At 40.4% G+C, this 26,472-nt stretch overlaps 1 protein-coding gene across 2 annotated transcripts in view; it reads left to right on the forward strand.

Annotated features, from left to right (window-relative positions):
* TENM1 (teneurin transmembrane protein 1) overlaps positions 1 to 26,472 on the forward strand; it is a 257,419-nt gene that overhangs the window by 120,416 nt on the left and 110,531 nt on the right. For both annotated transcript variants that reach the window (XM_035902110.1, XM_035902112.1), the window contains exons 6-10: positions 5,254 to 5,453; positions 6,866 to 7,076; positions 10,527 to 10,628; positions 11,688 to 11,882; positions 15,229 to 15,429. In XM_035902110.1, coding sequence (XP_035758003.1) covers positions 5,254 to 5,453; positions 6,866 to 7,076; positions 10,527 to 10,628; positions 11,688 to 11,882; positions 15,229 to 15,429 — 909 coding nt within the window. The remainder of the gene's footprint in view (positions 1 to 5,253; positions 5,454 to 6,865; positions 7,077 to 10,526; positions 10,629 to 11,687; positions 11,883 to 15,228; positions 15,430 to 26,472) is intronic.

Here is a 26,472-nt window from a genome sequence, read left to right on the forward strand (position 1 = left end):
CTTGGAGCCTCTGATGTGATTTCACAGGGATAAATAACTGCTGTCAGATATTGTCACCTCCCATTTTCCCAACTGAGTGCAGCAGCACAGAATGCTTTTCCAGACTTTGAAAGCATATATTTTAACTAATCTTTTAATGAAAATCAAGTTTACAAACCAGCAAGTCAGATTTCTTTAAGAAGTCATTTTATAACACACTGACCTACGGCTATGAGTTAACATTTTAATATGTAGTAATGTGATTAAAAACTCAGACATCCTATTGATGCTGGTATTTACCAGGGGAGTACAAGGAGATTGATTGTTTCAGGATCAGTAATAATCAGCATATGGGTACTTTCTTGTGAAGATAATTGGCACCACGCTGTTCAGAGTTTTACTTCCTTGAAGCCAAAAGAAACCTGTGATTATAAATCTATCTTCTGGTTTAGACTTGCAAGGAAAGTGTGCTTAGAAAGGATAGGGAAGATTTAACACCAGTTGGCAAGATGGGGAGCTGTACAAGGAATTGAATATAGATAATTAAATGATACTTTGTCATAGGAAAAAGGTTGTTATGAGAAAGGTGGGTTGAGAGCAAGAACAGAACTTGTATTGCAGCACTGTAATTTTAAAAGCTTATTTCGGACTTTTCCAAGAAAGAGCAAGGGAATATACAAGGGTAGTCTGTGAATAGTGTATCTTCAGATGCCTTTTTTGTACAGCCAAATACCTGCTTAGTTCAATTAAGCATAGAAACAGACCTAAATTCTTTTTCTATGAAGAAAGCACAGTGGCTGAGTGAACACGAAAGCATGCACTTCAGGCATGGCTCTCACGGTCGCCTTTTCATGCTCCGTGCTTGCCTGAGAAAGCGGTGTTCGAAAGGTAGGGATGCTGCAACTGCATACTTTCAGTAGGTGGTAGCTAATATAAATATATATCCGTGTTACCGTTGTGAACAGCAGCATGTGCTTCTTTCCTGTGTAATGAGATAAAAGTAGGTCTAAGTGCATCTGTTTTTTTTAAGGCTTGCATAAAACTATTACTAAAGCAGAGGCATTTTCAGCCAAATGTGGAAAAACTCAGCGATACGTTGTTTTGAGCCTAGCAACACTGAGGCAGTGTTCAGCATACTCTGGTAACATCAATTAGTGAAAATACTCCCTGACTAAAGACAGGAGGCTTTTTCTTTTTGACAAAGAAACAGGCCTTCTCGCTTCAAAGAAGCAGTTACTGTATTTTAAAGGACCTTGAACACGGACCAACAATGCCATTAACTTCCAAAATGATACTGTATCCTTGACTTTTTACTTAGTGCTCTACTGTCTTGTAATTGAATCACATTCATTACCATGTGTCAATATCACCAAAAAGTTCCTTAGCGTTTTACTTAACCCAGGGTAATTGCTTGCAAAGAATCATTAAGATTTAATATCTCTGGAGTACTGGAAAGAGGGGAAAAGGTTTTTAAATTTACATCAGCCAAGTGGGATCTTGTGCAGGTTAGGGTGGGAAGGGATCCACTTGCGTTGCCCAACATGGGAAATTTAATTCTCTTTTCAAAACTCAGCATTCAAGATTTCCATGAAGCAAATTGGACAGAAGTAGACTCACCTTGAACACTCTTAAAGCAGGAATTTGGAAATATTTTAATTCATGAACTAAGAAACAGGTGTATTTTTGGAGTATTAGATTACAAGTTCTGTGCTCTAAAAATAAATGCTTTTATGTGATAAGGTGTTAAAAGTCAGCTCCTAGTTCTTGCTGTAGGTTTGGTGACACAAAGCAGCCGTAAAGCTGGAAGATCCAGTACCCTGAGAATTGCTCCAGCCTTATAAATTAAATCTCTATTCATTAAGAATGCTAAGTACTTCCTACACTAGTTAAAGCCTATGTAAGGTCCCACTGAGGATCTTTGTTATTAATGCGTTCAGGAAAAAGCTGGCCCTAGCTTTGCTACTGCTGTTTTCATTTCCAGTGGCAATTTATAAGATTTCCTGTACATTAAGTTGCATTAGATATTTATATGCTTTATTGTAAAAGGCGAGGCTCCAGTCACTTTGCTCCTCTTTATCCTTCACTGTGATACTGGAATGCAATGAAACATAAATGGACATGGCTGCTGAATTCAACCTTCTCTTGGCTCCTCCTCCGATGTAGCATACCGTCCTGCTTTTTTTCTAGTCGAGAGGAAGTATGGAAATGTGAGTTCGAGTTTTGCAAAACTTACAGTGGAATTAGCTCAGATGTTAGCAGGACTGGGTCTGTGATTTGCAGCACGTCGGGATGCTGATCGCAGACAGGCATTCAAATACACAAAGATGGTGATAGAAGCCAGCAAAGCAAGCCAGCTCCAATTTAGTTTGGCAATGACTTCTTTACGCGTTCCATTTCCCTTTCTATTTCAGCTCTCTCATACCCATGTGTGAAGTTACATACTGTAGATGTCTGCAAATTTATTGTTAGGCATTACGAAATTATGCCAGTTTTCTCTTTAGATTGCCTATCCCTACCCTCATTCCCCTGTTACGCTTTCATGCAGGAAGTCCAAGCCAAAACAGATGTTCTTTATTTCTCCAGGACTAGATTATCACTACCATAATAAAATCATTAGGAATGGTGATTAATAGAAATCTAGGCTTGGACATAGGCTCTGACCTACCAGATTTGTTGGATTTTCTGTCTTTGCTGGTGTCCATTTGTGCAGCTTATGCAATGCCCATTCGGCAGCAGAATGAAATACGTGCCAGAGGAAGCTCTCCCGCTGCCTTCCCTCTGTGCGTTCGCAGTTGAATGGATTCTGTTTGCATAGCTGATAGGTAAAGACTGTGGTTTATGCAGCAGCTCTTCTGTCTTTTTATATTCAGTAAAGCGTTCCAAGACCTTTTTTGTACAGCCAAATACCTGCTTAGTTCAATTAAGCATAGAAAGAGACCTAAATTCTTTTTCTATGAAGAAAGCACAGTGGCTGAGTGAACACGAAAGCATGCACTTCAGGCATGGCTCTCACGGTCGCCTTTTCATGCTCCGTGCTTGCCTGAGAAAGCGGTGTTCGAAAGGTAGGGATGCTGCAACTGCATACTTTCAGTAGGTGGTAGCTAATATAAATATATATCCGTGTTACCGTTGTGAACAGCAGCATGTGCTTCTTTCCTGTGTAATGAGATAAAAGTAGGTCTAAGTGCATCTGGTTTTTTTAAGGCTTGCATAAAACTATTACTAAAGCAGAGGCATTTTCAGCCAAATGTGGAAAAACTCAGCGATACGTTGTTTTGAGCCTAGCAACACTGAGGCAGTGTTCAGCATACTCTGGTAACATCAATTAGTGAAAATACTCCCTGACTAAAGACAGGAGGCTTTTTCTTTTTGACAAAGAAACAGGCCTTCTCGCTTCAAAGAAGCAGTTACTGTATTTTAAAGGACCTTGAACACGGACCAACAATGCCATTAACTTCCAAAATGATACTGTATCCTTGACTTTTTACTTAGTGCTCTACTGTCTTGTAATTGAATCACATTCATTACCATGTGTCAATATCACCAAAAAGTTCCTTAGCGTTTTACTTAACCCAGGGTAATTGCTTGCAAAGAATCATTAAGATTTAATATCTCTGGAGTACTGGAAAGAGGGGAAAAGGTTTTTAAATTTACATCAGCCAAGTGGGATCTTGTGCAGGTTAGGGTGGGAAGGGATCCACTTGCGTTGCCCAACATGGGAAATTTAATTCTCTTTTCAAAACTCAGCATTCAAGATTTCCATGAAGCAAATTGGACAGAAGTAGGCTCACCTTGAACACTCTTAAAGCGGGAATTTGGAAATACTTTAATTCATGAACTAAGAAACAGGTGTATTTTTGGAGTATTAGATTACAAGTTCTGTGCTCTAAAAATAAATGCTTTTATGTGATAAGGTGTTAAAAGTCAGCTCCTAGTTCTTGCTGTAGGTTTGGTGACACAAAGCAGCCGTAAAGCTGGAAGATCCAGTACCCTGAGAATTGCTCCAGCCTTATAAATTAAATCTCTATTCATTAAGAATGCTAAGTACTTCCTACACTAGTTAAAGCCTATGTAAGGTCCCACTGAGGATCTTTGTTATTAATGCGTTCAGGAAAAAGCTGGCCCTAGCTTTGCTACTGCTGTTTTCATTTCCAGTGGCAATTTATAAGATTTCCTGTACATTAAGTTGCATTAGATATTTATATGCTTTATTGTAAAAGGCGAGGCTCCAGTCACTTTGCTCCTCTTTATCCTTCACTGTGATACTGGAATGCAATGAAACATAAATGGACATGGCTGCTGAATTCAACCTTCTCTTGGCTCCTCCTCCGATGTAGCATACCGTCCTGCTTTTTTTCTAGTCGAGAGGAAGTATGGAAATGTGAGTTCGAGTTTTGCAAAACTTACAGTGGAATTAGCTCAGATGTTAGCAGGACTGGGTCTGTGATTTGCAGCACGTCGGGATGCTGATCGCAGACAGGCATTCAAATACACAAAGATGGTGATAGAAGCCAGCAAAGCAAGCCAGCTCCAATTTAGTTTGGCAATGACTTCTTTACGCGTTCCATTTCCCTTTCTATTTCAGCTCTCTCATACCCATGTGTGAAGTTACATACTGTAGATGTCTGCAAATTTATTGTTAGGCATTACGAAATTATGCCAGTTTTCTCTTTAGATTGCCTATCCCTACCCTCATTCCCCTGTTACGCTTTCATGCAGGAAGTCCAAGCCAAAACAGATGTTCTTTATTTCTCCAGGACTAGATTATCACTACCATAATAAAATCATTAGGAATGGTGATTAATAGAAATCTAGGCTTGGACATAGGCTCTGACCTACCAGATTTGTTGGATTTTCTGTCTTTGCTGGTGTCCATTTGTGCAGCTTATGCAATGCCCATTCGGCAGCAGAATGAAATACGTGCCAGAGGAAGCTCTCCCGCTGCCTTCCCTCTGTGCGTTCGCAGTTGAATGGATTCTGTTTGCATAGCTGATAGGTAAAGACTGTGGTTTATGCAGCAGCTCTTCTGTCTTTTTATATTCAGTAAAGCGTTCCAAGATTTCCAGGGCAAAAATGCTCTGTGACGCCTACTGTCATAAATATTGCATGCAAGTTTATTTGTATTTCTCAACTAGTCGAATAGAAAATGCAATGGTTTCGGTGAAACGCCCTCCATTTAGAGGTTGTTTTCAATATATTCCAGTATATCTAAGGCACATTTATACCTTGTGTTCTTCATGCAACTGATTGTTTTGTTTGTTTCTGGAAAATCAGTGTTTCAGAAGGGCCGGGCCATAGACACGGGAGAAGTTGAGATTGGATCACAAGTTATGCAGACGATCCCCCCTGGTTTATTCTGGCGCTTTCAGATTACCATACATCACCCCATGTACCTGAAATTTAACATTTCACTGGCGAAGGATTCTCTGCTGGGAATTTATGGCAGAAGAAACATTCCGCCTACTCACACTCAGGTAATTAGCAATAATACTAATTCTGTCGTGCTTACACGTTCAAACAGCAGCAGATGCCGATGTTCACAATACACTTTCAAAGCAAGGAGGGAGGGAGGGACTGGCTGTAACCACACAGAGCTGTCTGTTCATCCCTTTCTTTTTCTGAGGTCTAGCTAGTCCCTCAAACCAGGCTCCCTCGGAGGAGGGGACGGTGCCGTACCAGAAAGGTCAGCGGTTGTGACCACTGGGATGGGACTGGCCGCGAGGCTGGCCGGGTGCACACCCCGCTGCTGTGCAGCTCCAGCATCTTCTCTGTGGGGCAGTAAGATGAAGTACCAGATCATTTGAAAATGCTTTCATCTTTTACAACTTCATCAAAACAGATTACATAGTCACTAGAAAGAGTTAATAGCGGGGGGGAAGCTGTTTCTGGTTTCTAATATGAAGATTATTTTTTAATGTTTACTCCTAGGAGAAAACCCAGCTGAGCAGTAAGAATATGCAATATTGCTGGTCACATTCAACTTTTTTTTTTTTTTTTTTTTTTTTTTATTGTATTTGCATATGAAGCTGTCATTTCTATGGATAACGGATTTTTCAGCTTTCTTATAGCAGGATCACAATCCATAGAGTGTGGTAAACTTACAGGTGGAATCATGGAAAGATTGTTTAGAAGGGACCTCTGGAGATCATCTAGTCTAACCTCAAAAATTATTTACTAGAGTATTGATCTTAGAAATAAGGCCTTTCAGCTGTCATTGACTTTAATTGAAGCTGGGTCTTCAGTTGAGCTGAAGCTGAACTTTACTGAAAATCAGAATACCTAGAAAAACCTAGAGAAATACATACAGGTTTATATCTCTGATGCTTTGAGGTTAACTGGTCTTAAAGTTGTCAGCATCAACTTGGTCAGGTGTTAAGAACTTCCATGTAAAAAATAGATACTTATTGACATTAATAAAATTAAGTATAAATAAAAAGTATATTTAGGGTTTGATATATGATACTTATATGAAGGGACAGGCATTTTAAAATCTGTTACAGAACAATAGGTTCTTTAATCTGTTCTTGACATTTGAGATGAATCACTGCCTAACGTAGGCACTGCAGCTTGGGAATTTTGGAATTCTTCCCAATAAAGAGATGTAATTTTTGAAGGAAATCTGCTGTATTTAGTGCAGCAAGTCTGACTTTACCCTGCCATAGCAAACAGCAAGTTTTGATGCCAGATTTCTGACCTACCATAATGCTTTTCATACGGAAACTGAAGCTAATAGACTGGGTTATGCAACTGCTGTCCACATTGGTGACTACTTAGTCAGGCAATTCCTCTTAAGATTTCAGCTCTTTATTCCTGTTTGAATGAGGCATGCAGAGTAGATTCATAAAAATGTGCTCGGTGCTTAATTTTTGCTTCATTATTATTTCAGTTTGATTTTGTAAAACTGATGGATGGAAAACAGTTAATTAAACAGGAACCAAAAAACTCGGAGGAGCCTCAGCAAGCTCCCAGGAATCTGATCTTAACTTCACTGCAAGAGGCAGGTTTCATCGAATATATGGATCAAGGAGCTTGGCACATGGCGTTCTACAATGATGGAAAGAAAGTGGAGCAAGTGTTTGTACTAACTACAGCGATTGGTAAGAGCAATTACAATAAAATTGTTATTCTGATTATTACATTGGAAAGCTGTATTATTTGAAAAGCAATTCTTGACCTTGATTCTGGCTTCTCTTAAGTATTCTCTTAAATAGGTTTTATTTCAGCTTAGCTTAATTAACCTCAGTGGAGCAACTTCATGTTGATGCCAATGTTAGACAAATAGTAACATTTATGTATTAAAGATCGATGTTAACAAATTAGGTGTGAAGTTTTCATGTGTGTTAAGATTTTTATACGATAGCTTAAATGCTTGAGTAATTTCTGGTGTTATCTTGCTCAAAGTAAAGGAGATTATGTCTGCCCCCTCTATTTACATGGGAACCATAAATCCTACAAAAAATATCCAGGCTTTAAGTTCCTATTTCCAGTATTTTAGTCAGTGAGAAAATCTAAAAGGCAGCTTTTGTGGATTTGGTTGTGATTGTTGTTTGATGGATGGATGCAGTTTTTTTATAAAATTATTCGAATGCACCAATTTGTGTGGAACACGGAAGGCAAATATAGGGGACAGTGTCCTGGTGGCATATCGAGTCCCTGCTGCCTTTGTAATACATATAGGTGGGCACATGTTGGGAACTCTAGGTGTTGTTAGTGAGCAGTGATCACACGTAGGGTTTCTTTGGAATTCAAATTTAGGTAAAGAGTTGTATTTATGACAGTCTCGGTTTGTTGCAAGACTTTAACCACTATGCCCTTTAGTTAACCTGTTCTACCATATGTTTAGCAAGATGTCTTTACTAGTAATGGACATGCCATCTGCTCTTTAGAGCAATCGGGTGCTATTTTTACTTGATGGTAAACACCTTGCAGAGCAGGACAGTATGATTCAAATACCAAGATTTTGAAGGACTTGGAGGAAAATCATTTAGAAATTGAGATAGACTTGTCATGAATTTTTTTGTTTAAAAGTTCATATTTGCTCTGTTCGGAAAAGTGGATCTTTTACAAGCAAGAAAAAATGCATTTATTCAATGCCATATGAGAAAATAATATTCGAGCAATTTATGAAGCGTCTTCACAGATGCTCTGTGAAGAGCATAAAACCTGGCTAAACTCCAGGCCAGATCAGAATCCAAATGCCTGCCCCCTTGTTTATCTCTACTGTAAGACAGCAGTGTTTATACAGGACAGTTTAACCAATATTTCATCATTAAGTAGCATACCCTCTCCAAAAAAAAAAAAAAAGAAAAAAAAAGATTAAATTGAATGCTGTGGTTTGGTTCTTGTTACATTTGGTGAAAAAGAAGTTGTGCATCCTTCCTCTGGCCAATAGGCAGAATAAACTGGGTCTTAGAGAGGGGAGCAGTGAGAATGCAGGCAGGAACCCATATACTTAATCTCAGAAATGGCTGCAGAAGATGGTTTGGGGAACAAGAGGGTTCATGCTACAACAACATACTGCTGATGCATTTGAAAATAGGGCTAGCTATCTTGGGTTCATAACCTGTGTACATTCTTCTCATACTTTTCTTTCCTTAATGGTTCTTGGTTGTTTCTTTGGGGGTTTCCACAAAAAAAATAAAACCTTGAGCCATACTCCTTACCCCAGACTGGAGTCATATTTGACATCCCTGCCAACAAAGGAGTCAACCAGGACCACAGATTGAAAGACTCTGAGCAAGAGCTTGGATGATCTCTGCTGTACGCGACTGTTGGCTGTGTGAAGCAGCCATGCCCTCCTCGTCAGCGTTGGTTAGGTAGTATTTCAGGTTGCTCAGTGTTAGTTATGGGCAAAATTGATTTTGCTGACACTTGAGCTAAAGCCCTGATCAGGCTTTCCTTTGAGGGAGTTAATTTGCATGCAAAATCTGGCATGCCTCAAGTACTTTCATAGACTGAATAAAGGCCAGCCCAAAGTGGACATTGCATCGAGGAGAAGTAACTTTTCAAAGCACTAATTCTTCATTTCAGATCAATGTAGGGATCCTTGAGCATGTGATTCTGGACAACTGAGAAGACAGGCAAGTGTACACATAGAGCAAGAGAAGAGTTGATAACGAACAGTAATACATAAAAATGAATAACAAGCAGGTTTTTTGTGAAAAAAAAAAAACACCTTCTGAAAATAGGCTGGTTTTTAGACCTTGAAAAAGACTTCCGTGTACAGGCTGTGGCTATCTGATGAATAGATACGTATCAAATGCCTGTTCTTTGGTATAAACTGATAGCCTGAAAGGAATGTTTTTAAATAACAGTAGGAGATTTCAAGAGGAACCAATCCTTATCAGTCCGACTGTCCACAAATACGATCAAAATAAACTTATTTCAGTTATTCATATTAGCTGTGGGATGTGCTTATAATCTATCTTTTGACAAGTTACATTTGAATTTAAAAGTATATCAGATTTGAGTAGCTTAAATATTCCAATGGTATGCCCTTTCTTGAGAAAAGTTTTTCCTCCCAAATCACTTGCCATGGACAGATACTCCTCAAAAGGATTTGGGTTTTCTTCTTTTTCCCCAACAGTTATTATTTTGTGGGAATGGAGTCATGTTCCCCATCTTCCTATAGCCAGAGGGGCTTCCCCATGTCTAGAAGTGCACATGCCCATGAAACTGTCTCGGTTCCCACTGTTCTGCAGCCCCAGTCCCATCCGGCACGGTACCCACCTGGGCTGCAGAGACCCTCAGTCCTAGTGCTGGCCTGACAGTCACCTACTCCGCCTGGGAGCATCTTAGCCTTGGATTTGCTTCATATTTTCTGCATCTAAACCCACATAAATCAGTGAATGCGCTGAATTCCTGTAGGAAATACATGTGTAAATTAAAAACAGCTAATCCGTGTACAGATATGAGCCTGTCCCCAGATGTGTGAGGTTAAGTGGTTTGCTATCCAAAGCTGTGCAATAAAACATGGGCAAGTTTAAGATCAGAATTGAAGGTGGGGTTTTTTTTCTTCACATCTAGTTCTTAGTCCTTTATTGCACTGAGTTTCATCACTCTACAAAAGACTACTTTTTTTCCATCTGATTGTATAGAAGTGGAAATCCTACCCTCCTCCAAGGAATTCAATTCACATGGTCCAAATGAACACCATAGAAGGCAATTTACTCTATAAACTGGTTTCAAACAAATTACTTCAGCAATGAAAGAAAGTGTTTAAGGTGGACATTTTTCAGCAAATACTCTGGTTCTTGGAGTGCTTTTAATGGTGGTAAATTTTACATGAACACTTACTTTAAAAGCTTTTTGGTGTAATATAAATGATGCACTTGTTATCTCGAAGCTGTCAAGACAAAATCTAATATTTGTAAGCTGCTTGAACAGGAATTTTGTTTTATGCTCGCTATGAATGAAAATGGGCCTTTTACTGCTTCTGCACCTGCTTGCATGTTGAGATGTGTCCTGCAGGGTGAGGTGAAGATGCCACTCATTCCAAATTCAACCAATTTGTATTCTTTTTTGTGCACAACTCTCTGAATAAACAGAAATCCTGGATGACTGCTCTACTAATTGCAACGGGAATGGAGAATGTATCTCGGGGCACTGCCACTGTTTCCCGGGATTCCTTGGTCCCGATTGTGCAAAAGGTAATCTCCTATTAACTGGCCCACAGCGCATGACAGGGATTATGATTATGGTGTGTGACTGCTGGGCTTGCAAAGATTCAAGGTGATTAAAGGAGATTAAATTCCTTTTCCCAGCCAGATGTCAGATACAGTATGAGCACACACATAGAAAGTTTCTTTATGCTGTACTTGAGCTAAGATGCATCAACCACTTCTCTCTCCCTGACTTTCAGCGTTAATAGGTTCCTCCATCCCTCTTTACATCCGCTCCGTGATTATAAGATACATTTTTTTATAAGTGCGTTAGCTTAGCATAATGTTTTCTGTTATTTAAAAATGACGAACAGTTTCACTTGGGCAGAAATTATGTAAGTCAGTCCAGTGCTTCTGTGGTCTTAACTAGAATAGGGTGTAGAAAAGAAACCTAAAGCAGCTTAGAGGCTGGTTTTGAGCATTGGGGAAAAAAACACCTAAAAGATTGTAAGTGAGCTTATTTCTGCTTCAGATGTTTCTGTCGGTATTATCCATCATCTGCTGCGTACGATGCCTGGAAGTTCTCATGTTTTTCCAATGTTTCTTCAAATTTAGGATTGACTTTATTTTTTAGGAGCTTGATTGGCTCAAAAATTGATACTGGATTGTAAAACTTCCACATCACTGGTTTACGTGCAGATCAGTGATGGCTAAAACTTAACAGTAATGTTAAGTCTGCTTAGAAGAAAAAGAAAAGGGCAGTGTCTTGAAAGGACAGTTCACAGGGAAGAAATATTAATCTTACCCAAAACCACAAGCAGGCATCACTGCAAATTTTCTGCAGAAGCCAATCAAGGAGAGGGAATTATTTTTATCTTCTGAGATACCCATTTCAGGTCAAAACTGAGGTGTGCTAGGGAAGCAGGCTGAGGAGGCGCGGACATTGTAGCCTGCTGCACCACCCACGGTCAAAGATTGCAGCCCGTCACAACCCTCGAATCAAATGGAGGATCAGGGGGCTGGTGTAGAAGAGCAATTTTACAGAACAATAAATGCAATAAATGTATGTATGTAAATACATTAATGAGGTCAATCTGCCTTCTTCAGATTCCTGTCCAGTGCTGTGCAGCGGAAATGGGGAATACGAGAAAGGTCACTGTGTGTGCCGAAACGGGTGGAAAGGACCAGAGTGCGACGTGCCAGAAGAACAGTGCATTGATCCAACCTGCTTTGGCCATGGCACGTGTATCATGGGCGTCTGCATCTGTGTCCCTGGATACAAAGGAGAGATTTGTGAGGAAGGTTTGTAAAGTTTCCCTCTCTGTAGTTAGGGGGTTTGATTTCCGTCTTTAATCTCCAAACGCGTTTTAAGATAGTAAAGAACTCACATGGATGTGAGAAGCTTACTGTGAAGAAGTGCTGTTTTGCTCAAAAGCACCTTTGCTGTCTCGTAGAAAGTAATGCTAGGGCAGAAAATTATCAAAGGTAAAGGCATTCAGGTCTCAGTGACAGTGGAAGCTGATCACGTAATTTCCAAGATTCACATTTTTATTCTAGAAGATTAAAATTACTTAACATTATCTAATGATAGTAGCATGGGCAGTCCTCTGAAATACTCAGTCTCTCTTTTGGTCCAGGAGGACTCTAGTTCTCACATAATTTCTATTCCCTCCCTCCACTGAATCTTAGGAGCAAGAACAGAACTAGGTGGAATTTTTTGCCTTTCAGCAAGCCGTGTATTCTCAGTCCTCCAAAAGTTTCCTGGAAAACATCCCAGCAAGCAAGGTTACCTTTTTTTTTTGTGACACCATCTTGATTTGTTTGTCTTCACTTTTCTTCTTTCAGGCTTCAGATACCTATTTGAGGAAGGGTGGCTGGCGGCCCCAGTCCTCCTTGCTGCCAGTCCGTCCCTTGGCACACACTGTCAGAGCCCATGCAGGCTTTTTTACTTGGCCAAGAGCAGTCAGAAAATCATTTCAAGAAAATACGATATGTTGGTTCTCCAAAGTAATCAGAAGATCGTAATCAGCTTTTCCCTTTCTTCATTCTGTTACATCTTAGATTTTTCTGCGAAGAACGTACTGACAATATAAAGCCAAAAGAGCAGCAAACAGTTTCAGTTTACGAGAGCATATTGTGTAATTCTGTTGTCATATGTCATTTTTACTGTGAGCCTGTGTTCAGGGTACTAAACTGGCATCCTTTAAGGCTTGGGTAATAAAAAGCAGGAAATTCTGAGAACAAGTAATTGTACTTTTGCTGGTTGTACGATGTGTCTCTGCCCTCATCTGTAGAAAGAAGCGGTTGTCGTTTGCCTGTTAGCATTGCTGAGATAGCTCATCAGCTTTGACTTTCTTCCTCTGTGCGTAGCCTCGGAAAGCAGAACTTCTTCATGCTTGCCCTGACTTGATGATTTTTCACTAGTCCCCTTAGCCTGAAGCTAGTGACAGCATACTTTGTGCTTCCTGCAATATAGATTTTAGGTAATTCTTCGGAGGAGCACACAGGGGAGGCTCTTTATGTAGCTTGAATTCTCTAGTCAGAAAAATGTCCAGGATGGATTTGACGGATTTGACATACCTGGTACTGTTTTTAAAGGGAGGATCAAGAGAATGCTGCTGACACACTCAGTTGTTGGTAGTTTCAGAAACGGACAAACCCAAGAAAACCCAAATGGGAAAAAGCAAGTAATACACAGATTTACTCACCGAGGCCGTGATGCCAAACAAGGCTGTAGTTGGTGAGGGGCTGACTTCTCTTTTCAGTTGATTTGATTCTGCAAAATGGTTGAAAAAAATAATTGAGATAAATGGACTCAGACAGCTACTGAAACTAAGGTGTGAAAACATTGGATTTTTAAAGGAAGAGATGTATTTAAATTTAAAAAAAAAAAAGGTGGAATTACATAGAAATAGGGTGGATGAAACAAACCTGTGCAACCAAGTACAGTGGGGTTTTATTGTAACGGTCGGTGCATGATGTGACTGTTCAGTTTACTGTATTGTACAACATAGCTTGTGCAGCAGTGGAAGTAATTCTGTCAGGAATTCAGATTACGTTATTGTATGTAAAGAGGAGGTCAGTGTGATAGCAGTATTGTCAATGGAGCAGGCATAGTAACGGCTCTGCTATCCAGGGAGCACCAGTAGCTACAGGTACTCACTGCTATGGGAGTCCTTGGAGTTTGTCCTCTCAGATTATCACTACGGGAGTGAGTGATGCTTTTTAAACTGTTTATGGAGTCACTCAATTAATTTTAAAGGATCAGCAAAATAAAGATCTGTCTCAAAATGAGAGAAAATTGCCGAGTATTTTTGTCCTGTGTTTAGCAAGATACACGTTGTCCAGAAACACCGATTCCCCTCTTCCAGAATTACACTTGTTAAAAATTGTAAAAGAATTACACTTGCTGTGCCCAAGGCTGGAAGGCTGAAAAAGTTTCAACATAAATCTTGAAATAAGATCTTGAATTGGTGGCATAGCAGCTCAAAAGATAAAGCATCGCTTCTTCATTCTTAGGTCAAAAGGTCCTATAAACTGGAGGCCGTTAATCTCTGCATCTGAAGTGTTTAGTCTCTCCTTACTGAAGCAAAGAGCATCTCTTCATTTGTGTAGCACAGCACACTGTTTGTTAAGTTTACGATTTAATTATTAGACTGCACTTGTGCTGATGCTTGAAAAATACGTACGAGAACTTTGAAAGTGGCTCTTTACCGTTAGTCTGAAGCAGATCTAACAGGAGTAGGCTTTTGGCTAATTGTTTCCCATGCTTGGACCCCACAAAGCCTCTTCAGCTCTGCAGTCTTCCCGCAGCCTCTGGAGAAGGCAGGCTGTGTTCTGCCTAAAATCGGCCTTGTTAAAGAGCTGCTGGGGCTTTATGAAGGAATATACTGATTATACAGGACTAACCAGCTGATTTAAATTCTTCTACAGAGCTCCTGAATTTTTCACTAGGAATAGTTTAATCCAAATTGAGAACAAATTTAGCTCTTTGTCTGTTTGCAAATTGTTCATCAGTACGTTATGACTTTTATGAATCTGTTCATTATCTGCAATTGCCCAGCACATACTTTTTATGAGTGCATGAGATTTTTTTACAGCAAGCATTCAGTCAGAGATTCACTACTCAGGGTTAGTGGATGGCCTTTTTTTTTTTTTTTTATCAAATTTTCAGCTGTAGAGATAGCTTTCCACAGGAAGATGAAAGAATAAATCTTTCTTTTCCCAGAATTAAATAAAACACAGAGCACAAATACCCAAATGGAAACACAAGGCACAATTGTAGAAGTTATTATTAATTGCTCCAGTTCTTTCCCAGCCCTGCTACTGAAGCACAGACTTCACTGACTTGGACCAAGAGATCTGTCTTGGGAATCTGCATTTAAAAAATAAGACAATATCCTTGACAAGCAGAATCATATGATCTCTAACAGTCTATGTGCTTGCTTTTTTTCTTGTCTTTGGCTTATACTTTCGCACAGATGTTAGCATAGACTGTTTTTTCTTTGTGTTTGTTAACATTATTTTAAGTTAGGTGTTTGCACAAAAATCACCAAATTAATCTGAATCTCTGATGTTGTATTTCACTAGGAAACAGCTCTAAACCTGCAAATTTTATGCTCTAAGTTGTATATTCCCTCTTTTCCAGAGGACTGCTTGGATCCCATGTGCTCTAGCCATGGCGTGTGCGTTCAAGGGGAATGTCACTGCTCCACGGGCTGGGGCGGTGTGAACTGTGAGACGGCGCTTCCCGTGTGCCAGGAGCAGTGCTCAGGGCACGGGACCTTCCTCCTGGACACCGGACTCTGCAGCTGCGAACCGCAGTGGACGGGTTCAGACTGTTCAACAGGTAGGCTGGACATTTAATTTTCTCAGTAATGCCTACGCTTTCTGAGTCGTGAAAGAAAGTAGTTACTATTGCTGTGCTAGGACGGATTTAAAAAACAAGATAGGGATGAACCAGGGGTGCTGTGGCATGGCACTTAGTGGGCTTGCCAGCAACGGGCTTTCTGCTGACAAGGATAGAAAGGCTTTTTCTCTGTGACAAGAATGTCAACTGCCTGATGGCGTGACAGCGAGAACAGTAGTCCTGCAAGAGTGCAGGTGCCTCCTGGCACGGATTGCAGTTAAGCATGACTCTCACCTGAGATGCTGAGCACTTACCAGGTTCATGCAATGAGGGAATCCGCAACTCTGAGTGAGACTGGGAGGATATAAAAAAAAAAATAATGGTCTAAATGCAGTGACTGATGAGTAAGAAGCTCTGTCAAAAAAATCATTAAACAAAAATGACCATTCACCCTCTCAAGTTGGGATAAAAAACACTTTTCTTTCTTAAAGAACCATCAAGGTTTGATCCCACTGAATTTGATTAAGAGTTGAAATGGATTTCCTATGTGCTTTGTACATTTGCGTTTCGTTTTCTTGAAATGAATGCACTCTGGACATTTTACTCTGTAATGGAGCATGTCATTACTGATGTACGTACTACTATTTTTCTCCCCTATAAAGCTCACAGAACCGGAATCTCAGATGATAAGTAGCACGTCCCAGTACAGAATAGATGCAAGTGGCAGATTTGCTGCGTACTGTGGAATACAACCAGTGGTCCAAGTCACCAATTTTTCTTAGAAGTCATCATTCAAAAGGACACTTGGAACAGTATAAATTTCCATTCAGATCTTTCAAGTGTATGGTTACGATCTTTAAGTTGGGACTTATGAAATGTCCCCCTCCGTGATAACTTTTTAAGCAACAAAATATTGATCTGCTAATAATTTTCAGTGTTTGTTACAAAGACCCTGCATTCATTCTACACTCCAAAATTAATGCACGTCATTTCAATCTGACACTGTCAGATATGGTACCTGCTTCGATAAGAATTGAATTGACTTCTTACTGGCTTTCAGCGAAAGCCCAGTTGCTTGCATTTTTATCATGCATTTTATTATGTGTTAAAAATATTTGCTGAAGGCTAGTAATGTAGTAGTACTTCCATTAATGAAGCAAATAATTAGAAAAGGTGCTAGCTAGGTACAAATATTTTACTCACAAAATATGCAAACTAATTCTGTTCTAATACAACATTAGTGTAGCTCAGAAAGAGATGTTCATCTCCAACAGGTCTGTGGTGTCAGCTGCATGGGGCAATTAGATACTAAGTAAGGGAACAAAGAGCTAATACCTAACTGCAGTGAAGAGGCTTTGATCTTGTGTGCTAGGAATGATCTGGTTTGATTAATTTTTAGAAGAAAGGTAACTTTTTTTCCTTACCTCCCTCAACCAGTAGGGAAAATTCCTCTCTTCATCCCTACTGTCTTCTGAGTTATCAAAGGATGCTTTTACAACCACCAACAGGCAGCTCTCTTTATAGCTAGATACTTCGGCTTTCTCCTTTCAAATATATCTTTCTTCATAGGTGTTAAACTAAATTCAGGATTGTTGTGGCAATGCAACGAGTGTTAGATGTTCATTTGCGCTTGAGACTTTCTTCCTAGGATCAGTGATTGCTGTGTATGCTGGAAGGAAAGCTTGATTTTAGTGAGGAAGGAAAACATCAGATGAGTAAGTCAACGAGGTCAGAATAAACGACCTGTCATATGCGAGTGGAAAAAATCATGAGGTTCTGTACAGTGAAGAGGATGAAAAGGGTAAACCACAGGCTGCTCGTCTGGAATCAGACAACAGGGAAAGCTTTGCAACCGATAGACAAGCAGTCGCTCAGCCTGCTTCAAGTCCTTGCGCTTTCCTGCCATCTCTGCACCACAGCGTTGTCAGTTCTGGGAAAATTGGCTTTTCTGTATCACCTTGAAGAATATAGGCTCCTGTCCTGATGGTTTCTGCATTCCCCAGCAAATTCCAAATACTTCCAAAATAAAAGGATAAATTATTTTAAGGTTTATGTTTTTCCTAAATAGAAATTAATATATCTTGCTGTACTTTAAAAGGGAGAAATAGCACAGGTACCAGAATGTTTCTGAGTATGTTATCCCAGACACACCGTGGCCCTGAAGAGGGATGAGCTCTCTCTATGACACCTTCCCCTACCTGCCCGTCTCTAGTTCTTCAGACAAACAGAAAATCCATTTCACAAGCAGCAGACTGGGCAAAGACATGGGGGAAGAGAGACGAAGGGTGACTGTGTGACCCATGTGTATCCTCAAGGATTGCCAATGTTTAAAACCCCAGCCTGAGATCTAGAATCATTCATGGATTTTTCAGGCTGGAAAAGACCATGATATTCATGCTGTTTGATTTTCTGTAGGACATGTACCAAAAAAAAAAATCATCCTTCAGTTTCTGTTTAGTTTTTTGAAATTCAACCTTCTCAAAAAGACAGAAAATGAAGGATAGTCCACCATGTCCTTAGGTAAATTGTTTCAATTATGCCTGACCCTCTCTGCTGAAAAGTGCACCTTATACTCCCAGTTTGAATAGGTGAAAAGTCTTACAATTGTGTTTCTTTCTGCGAGGTGAAAGACTGTTAAAGTCTTTGTCAAATTCATTATATTTTTTGGCCTGAGTATATATAAAAAGAGCCAGTATTTTAAATCCATTTGCTTCTCATAATGCTACATGCACACACCTCTCTCTCCTCACCCCCACCCCTTTCTCTTACTTTCTCTCTCTCCCGATCTCTATCTCCACCTCCACACGAAGAATAATGCCAGAAATAAATGATTTATTTCTTGGGTTTTGGGTAGGCCTTTTGGGCATTGTGACTGACCACATAAAGTATGCGTTTTTCTTTTCCTATTGCTTCATAAAGAAATGACATCAGGGGAACAGTGAAATTCCAAGCTTAAATATTCAAAGGTCAAAGAAAGGCAAAAGAATATACCTACTTGTTAACTCACTCATCTTTCCTGGGTTTCCTGTGAAACAGGTTTAGTTTTTCACTCTTAAGGAAAGGCCGTTTTGCTAAGGATGTATGGCCTGATCATTCAAGCGGTCACTTGCTCTTGTATATACTTGCTCTTCTGCACAGTTGCTGTACTGAAGACAACGCCTTTTTCTCATCTACTGGACTGTTCAGATTCTACATGAAATTGCATGTTGAGAGTGTTTGGATACAACAAACACTGAACTGTGACACAATTGAATTAATTGGTTAGTAAGAAGTGGCTAGTTTAAAAAAGGTGAAGTGTGTATATATTATATATAAATATTTGAGGGAGCACACGCACAAAAGTAATGGAGTGAATTGGGTTTATTTCCAGTCTTCCCTCGCATCACACCAGCTTCTAGCCAAAAGAGCGGTAATTCTAAAGTGCTTCGAGATCTTATTGTTATCATCAGAGGCTCCTTCTCTGCTGTAGCATAGACCTGCTCCCTTTCTGTGCACTGCTTTGATTCCAAAAGTATTTCCAAGACCAAAAGAAACACAGCCACAACTCTGTTACAGTTCCACATGGTCTAAGTCAGTTTTGGCTAGTCAAAACAGGTGTCCAGCATAGTCCCTGCTCTGCACTGTGGACTGCCAAAAACCGATCTCACTGCACCACCTCCCAATGCTCCTTCTACGTCCAAAGTTCTTGATGACCAGTCGCCATCCCTCGAGGTCCAGAAAATCCTCTTAACAGAACTCCAAATCAGCTGTCAGGATATGTTTTCATCATGTTGGAATTGGTTCTCAGTAAGAGCAGCTCAGTATGGCTTGAAAGTTGTTCAGACATTTAGTATTGCTAATCCTACACTATTTGTAGGACACAACCTATGTTGGCTCTTTATTCAGCTCTGTTAAGATGCATCCTTTCAGTATTCTTAGCTGGATATCTGTTGCGGACATATTTGGCCTCTTTCTACCCTACCATATTGAACTTCCATGAAAAGCCATTTTCTTTTGTTAGCTCAGGTTTCAATTTGCCTGTCCCAAAGATGACACAGTTTTCATTCAGGCTTTGCCTTGCTACTTATGCACCTATTTGTAAAGGCTCTTCCCATCAGCTCACGTTCAAACAGAAAGGTAACATGCTTCTGATTCTTCTGCCTTCACTAGGCAGCGTCAACTGAATTTCACTCTGAAAATGTTGACGGATCTTTAGCAACACCAATCAAAACAATATCGATAGGTATCCTTTCTACAGCCATATGTGCCATCAGGAGAAAAAAAAATCACTTACCATCTATCTGTACCTAAGATTTTGTTTATTATATGGACAAGATCAAAGTGCTTTAATTGTTCTATATGATTATACACTGATGTGTATTTACCATGAGGGAGATGGATTAGTCTGTTTTGCCAGTTTGCCAACTGGCTTGAACACTGAAGGTCAAAAACAAGCTCTGGCTTTCACTGCTTCAAAATTATACCAATGTCAGGAATTTGTGGAGAAGCAGCATAGAGTTATTCCAGGGGAGTTCTTCCAAATGCTTGGACATAGCTGTTATAATTCCAGTTGCGAGGGTCAGTGCTGCAGTCGTTATTCAAGTAATGTAATCACATCTTCTATTCCTGCTATCCTGAGTGGACATTGCTTGCTGCCTTTAGCTGTGGTATAATCTGCGTTGAAATATAGACAGAGGTCCAGCGTTGTCTTCAGCAGTAACTTAAAGGAATAAAGTTGCTTTAGTCAGCTGTCCCTTGAACAGTCATCCGTCCCACTTTCTGCAGTCTGCACGTTGGGCTGTACAAGGAATGAGGAGAGTTGTGTCCACTTTTGCCTAAAAGTAAAGGAGGCACAGCTGTTAGGGCCAAGCTAAGCTGATCTCAGGCAGAGGTCCACAGACATCTCCAAGGAGAGCTGTCTTTCCACCATTTTGGTTTCCAAAGAGTTTTGAAGACAAAAAGAAACAGCAACAGCACTGATAGAGTTCCACATTGTCCAAGACATTGACCCCAACAGTCACACCTACCATGCAGCAAATAGGTCATCTTCAGACTTTGTAATGGCTTTATCTCATGCTGTCAAAAAACCCATGATTTTTTCTCTGTAATCATTAGTTTGTGGAAAAACAAATGCTTCTCTTATGTAAAGCACTGAAAATTAAAAACCCATGATAATGTCATCATAAGTCCCCATCCCTGGAAGTATTTAGAGACGGACATGGTTTAGTAGTGGACAGGTATGGTTGGACTCGATGATCTTAAAGGTCTTTTCCAACCAAGTGATTCTGTGATACTCACAATATAAATGTGAGTATCCTGTGTTTTAATTACTTCCTTACTGTCTTGTTTAGCACTTTGCTTATTTAGCTTTAGTTTTTCCCTAGTTTGGTCATCCTTTGGCAAGTGACACAGAAATGCCCAAAGACAGTTGGCTGTTACCAATTTAGCCATCTGACAGTGGACGAGCCCAAGAGACATGCACAAGAGATTGGCTTCTGTTTCTCATTTAGTCTCCCCCCCCTCCTCTAAAAGATGTGAACAGAGAATAGGAAATTCAGACTTTGTTCCAAGTGAGACTGATTATAAAATATTTTTTGTGAAAACTACCTGTTCTGGAAAAGGTCATCCTTGGAATATTTCAGAGGCTCAGCAACCTTACACCATACTGAATCCAGTTCTGACTGTATGTGAAAATCGATCATTATTCAGACCTTCAACATATGGCTCGGTTGACCTGTGCAGTATGGGGGTGATTTACTGCATACATGACAAACTATTACAGTAGGATGGAAGACTGATGGTACACTATTTTAATGTCATCAGGACTTCAGTATAGTCAAGTTTCTACTTAGAGTCTGTGGATCTTTGTTGCTTTATTTATAGGCTGTCATCCAAAATCCCTTGATGTTAATGAGTCACCTCCCATTGAGGCACATAGGCAGTGCTTTCCAGAAAGACAAAATCAAACTCGTGAGTACTGACTACCCGTGTCAGGTAGAAGAGAAGCTCTGGCTAATTGAAGGTGCAGCGTGAACAAACCGAACCAAAAAACTCCTCTTCTGTTCTCAGACTGACACCTGACAGTCTGAATTTCCTATTCTCTGTTCACATCTTTTAGAGGAGGGGGGGAGACTAAATGAGAAACAGAAGCCAATCTCTTGTGCATGTCTCTTGGAGCCTTGAGAGGAAGGGAGTGAAATATCAGGAGAAAATGGGTGACAGAGTTGCCCAGTGGGGCAGAGCCTTAGCTAGCGTAAATCAGTGTAGCTGCAGTGATGCCACCAGCCTAATCCCAGTGTGTTTCAGGTGAGAATCCAGCCCCGAGTCACTAATTAATTGCAGCACTACGCCTAAAATATTATAGACTGGAAAGTAATGAAATCTGTGACAGAGCTGACGCCTCTGACATCCTGTCCTGTATTCGTTTCTCTCGACTCTGTTCAGCCAAAGTAGGCCAGTTTCCCTACTCCTTACTCCAGGACATTTGTCATAATTCCACTGAATCCATTTATACCGGGGAAGCAACCTAATTATGATTGGGAAAAGAATACTGGCAGTTCTTAGTCACAAAAACATTCATCCAAAAATGATTATATGGAGATGGTATATATTTAGCATATCTATTTTTGGTTAAGCTCTCTCTAGCAAGATTGGTGGTAATTTTACAAAGGGTAAAAATGGATCAGCAGCCTCTTCCTTCAGTATCTTGCGAAGCATAAAACCTCTTTAAAACTGAAGTGCTTTGAAAAATGCAAAATGTTGTAATTGTTGTAAATTGATATGTGCAGAGTAGAGTAATTTAAAAATCATTAGAAGTATGCATTTTTTAAAGTGCTTCAAAAAGAAATGAAGGCATAATACAGTATATTAATATAGTTCAAGACATCTCAAATTGGTTTCAAAATTAAACATCAAAAACTGCAACTTGAAAAAATAATTAGGTAAAACCATTTCATCGCAATCAGAAAACTCTTCAGGTTTAGGAAATTGCAAATTATGGGTGTCAGTCATTCTGATTTGCCAAGGACGAGGATATTCACTACAAACAACTCGCAGTAGTGAAATTAGCCTTGAAATTTCCCCAATACGTGATGTAATCTGTCATGTGTATTCTATAGACTGCTGTGTTCCGTGGTGGTACTTCTCCTCTGCTCCCTATTTCAGACAAATCTCAAGAACTTTTTAATTACACTGGAACCATCCCTCATTGTTTTGTTCTGAAGAAATGATGGACTTACTTAATTTCATCTAACTGTCCTCTTTCTTTAATTTGTGAGGAGCTTTGACTATTACTGCTCTGCTAATTAAAAGGATGATTGAAGTTTCCCCTGTTGTACGTTGTCTGACATTGTAGAAAGACTCTTCTTACTACTGTATATTTCATTGAAAAGACAAAACCGATGTGACTGGTTTGATTTGTATCTCCTGTAGAGTTGCAAGAGTTTGCAAAAAGATATCTGGTGAGCAAGATTTCTATTAAAAACTTAGTAGTTAAAGATCGGAACACTTAATATGTGTTGCTGGAGAATTTAAAATATGAGAAATTTAAGGCAGTGAAGAAGCACTCCAATAAAAATTAATTCTCCTGCATGTTGAAATCAGTCCAGAGGGAACCAGAAATACCTGATGTAGTCATGTATTGATTTAAGAAATAGGATAAGTCAAGGGTATGAGATATACAGTGACGAAACTTGGGATGTTTTTCAACTGATTGCTGCTTATTTTGCAGATATGCCAAAAAATAATGGCTCTTCCCTTTTTCTTCCTGAAAATTAAGATTCTTAATCTATTGCTGTCTGCACCTCATTCAGCAATTATTGGAAATATCCCTCATTCAAATGTAAACAGAATTTACTTAAGTCAGCTTTTGTAAATCCTGGTCTAATCCACAGAAAGGTATTACTTGTCCCACTGGGTGGAATCCACAGACCCAATTTCGGATGCTGCTGTCCCAGCAGCTCTCCCCTTATCCAGGAGGAGGGTACCCGAATTGCTCTGGTGACAGCAGTATGGTCCTGTTAACCACCTTCTAGGTAGCCAGTGGAGACTTTCCTCTCCGTGCGCATGGTATCACATCTCTATGGGGAGTCCGTGGTGTCCGGGAACTGTCCACCTCAGTGTGTTTTGTGCTAGGCCAGCTCCAGTAGATCTGTTCTGAGTAATGCTCATTAGGATCCGTAGGCAGCACCCGTGTAAGATCATGCAGATTGTGGAACTGGAGAGCTTACATAAAGCTGTTGTCACCCCAAGTGATTATCTAGTAGCAAGAGCTGGCAAATCAGCGGGATTTTAGTAGCGATTCAGGTGCCAAAGTGGTTCAAGCACCTCCAAATTAGGTATGCTGAGCAAAGGGTTTAAGGGTCTAAATTTTGGATATAGACATTTAAAGTTGTAGTGCTTGCATCCCTTTTTGCATCTCAACATTATCGCCTACGGGGTAGTCAATCTACTAGACAGTGATTAAGAACCATAGTAAAACAGCTGACAGGATATAGCATGGAACGAACATTTGTGAATACTCCAAGAAAATATCAAGATGGGAATTCTCAACATGAAAGGCACACAATGCCTGAATATGAAAGACTCCACAAAAACCTCCTTTATAAAGGAGGTCTCTGAAGTAGAGAAGTTGTGGGAACGTTCTGCTGGTGGTGTGGATGCTGCAGTGGAGGGGAAAAAAACGCCTAGATGGACAATAGAACAGTACCGACGTACAAAATCCTCAACTTTGAATTTGCTAAGCCAAGTCCAGTGATGAAACTCTGACAAGTTATCCGTACCACCAACCCTCTGTGTTAGGAAGGAGCTTCCGTTCCTCACAGCTGGAAGAGCACAAATGGGAATTGCTGGAGCAAGAGTACAAAAAAGCACCAGAGCAACTAAAGGTTTTGTCCTTCGGTGAATTTCAGAATATCTGCTATGCAAAGTGTGTTGCATCAGCCCCTGAAAAGCAGATATTTGTAATATTTTTTTTTATATTGTCATGGTAAGAGTTCTACAAAAATAGCTGTCATTTCAATATGCTTATGCAGCAGAGTCTATGAAGTTCAACTTACCTCTGAAAATAGGAAATTGCTATTGATAAAAGTCAAAATCATGGGAACTTTCTTTTCACCTACATATTGCATTTTTATGCTTTTTGATTGTGTAGATTGTTGCAAGGGTAATATATGTAGACATCTAAGGGATTCCTGGTCTCTGCCTTCTTCTAGGACTTTTGCTTAAATGTTAAAGCTCAAGTAATACTTTCTAAATAAAACTAAATTTATAGTAATTATGCAAGAACATTTCAATGGTGATAAAGCAAAAACTCCTTGTGTACTGTAGCTGCGGTGTACATTTAGGCGTGTTTGCTCTTCTGTTTAGGAAGCCTGGGCTATTTTAGAAGCAGATTCTTCTAACAGTATCTATCACCTTGTGATCCAAAATCATTTTGTCATGCACTGCAGAAAGCTGCTTGTTCACATGGCACGTTTGTATTTTCAGCTCAGTGGCAGTGCCTCCGTCAGCTCTGCCGAGCGAGAAGGGGCTTTGCTTGGAGCAGCGTGTGCCCGGGCAGCGTGTCCGGGGGCCAAGGGAACTGCCTCCTGCGTGGGCAAGGAGGGACCAGGGAGACGTGAGGAGTCAGTGGGAAAACATAGGCAGCGTGGAAGGAAGAGGGTGAACAAAATAATAAAAGACACTCGTTCCCTTCTTAAAAATCTACAGAGCACTCTCGCGGTTGTAGCACGGGTGCTGAGCAGGGTGAGAGCAGTGCTGGTGTAAAAGCCGGGGTCGTGTGCCCGAGGTGCCGCTTCTCTCCGGCGCAGGAAAAACGCAAGTCATGAGCTGCCAGATGCTTCGGCAGCAGCAAGGCAGAACAGCGGCTGCCAGACGCGCGTTGCTATTTCTGTGCGTGGTGCTGACACAGGGGGAGTTAGGGGTTATTTTCCGGGGGGCGCCTCTTCTTAAAAAAATCTTCACGAACGCAGCAACGGCGCGTTTGCTCCGCGTTGGCAGCGTGCGTACTCAGCCCCTGAGTTCTCCATGGCTTTTGCTAATTGAGGCTGCGCTCCTCGCTTTGGTGAAAGAGCTCGTTACGCCTGGCGGTTGAGTTTGCCCAAGAAACGCCTTATTTGTGCTAAAAAGGGAGGCAGCAAGGCCAGCCTCTTCAGCTGGTTTTGCTTTTGATGGTGAAACTGAGATGTTGCTTAGAAGCTGGTGGTGACCTTTAATTTCTCATGTTGGTCGTTACTGTGATACAAATTGTTTGTTGGGAACACAGAGTTGCTAAGGCTTATTTCAGACGAGCCACTGTTTCTGGCTGGCTGTGTAGTCTGGCTCTTCCCTGAAAAAAAAAAAATTGTAAAAATGGAAGTACGTCCTTTTAAAGGCATCCAGTCCTTGAGTTTGGATGTAGGTTCTGCAAGTCACTACCCCCTTCCTCCTGAGTGCCAGCTCTGTGTCCGGTTTGGGCAGCAACGGCATCGATGCCGTTTTGGGGCTGCCATTGCTTTTACACAGCTGAATCTGAATAAATGTTCCTGTAATATGTTGAGAAGTAGTACCAGTGCCCACCTTTACAGCATTTGAGAGATAAGTAAAGTATATCTTCATTGCTGAAGTCAGCAGGTACCATCTGACGCGCAGAGCACGCGGCGTGGGTGAGGTAAGCACTTACGGGAGCAATTTTTGTGAGTGGACGCGTATTCAAAGGTCATCCTGGAAGGCAGCAAATTAAAGAAGGTGCCTGCTCTTCACAAATAGTACTTAAATAAATCATTACTTCTTTACTGAATATTACTAATCAAATTTACTAATTAAATAATTGTGATTATTTAATGGGAAACTTGATGCTCTGAGCAGAGCCCTAGTCAGTGTTAATAATAGCATTTCTGTGTATCATGAAAGATTTACTGCTTATCTAAAGACGTATCCTGATCCACTTAGGCAATCTGGTGGACCTTTGCTGAAGATAGGTGTCTCCCAATCTTTATTTTCTTTTGATGCTGTGTTAGTTCAGGCTGTACCTGTGAGACAGCTTTATTAAACGTACCTACTGAGCCATCTCTTTGCCCGTTTCCT

This window comes from Egretta garzetta, unplaced genomic scaffold, assembly GCF_000687185.1.
Source record: "Egretta garzetta isolate BGI_Z169 unplaced genomic scaffold, ASM68718v1 scaffold411, whole genome shotgun sequence".
Classification (NCBI taxonomy): Eukaryota; Metazoa; Chordata; class Aves; order Pelecaniformes; family Ardeidae; genus Egretta; species Egretta garzetta.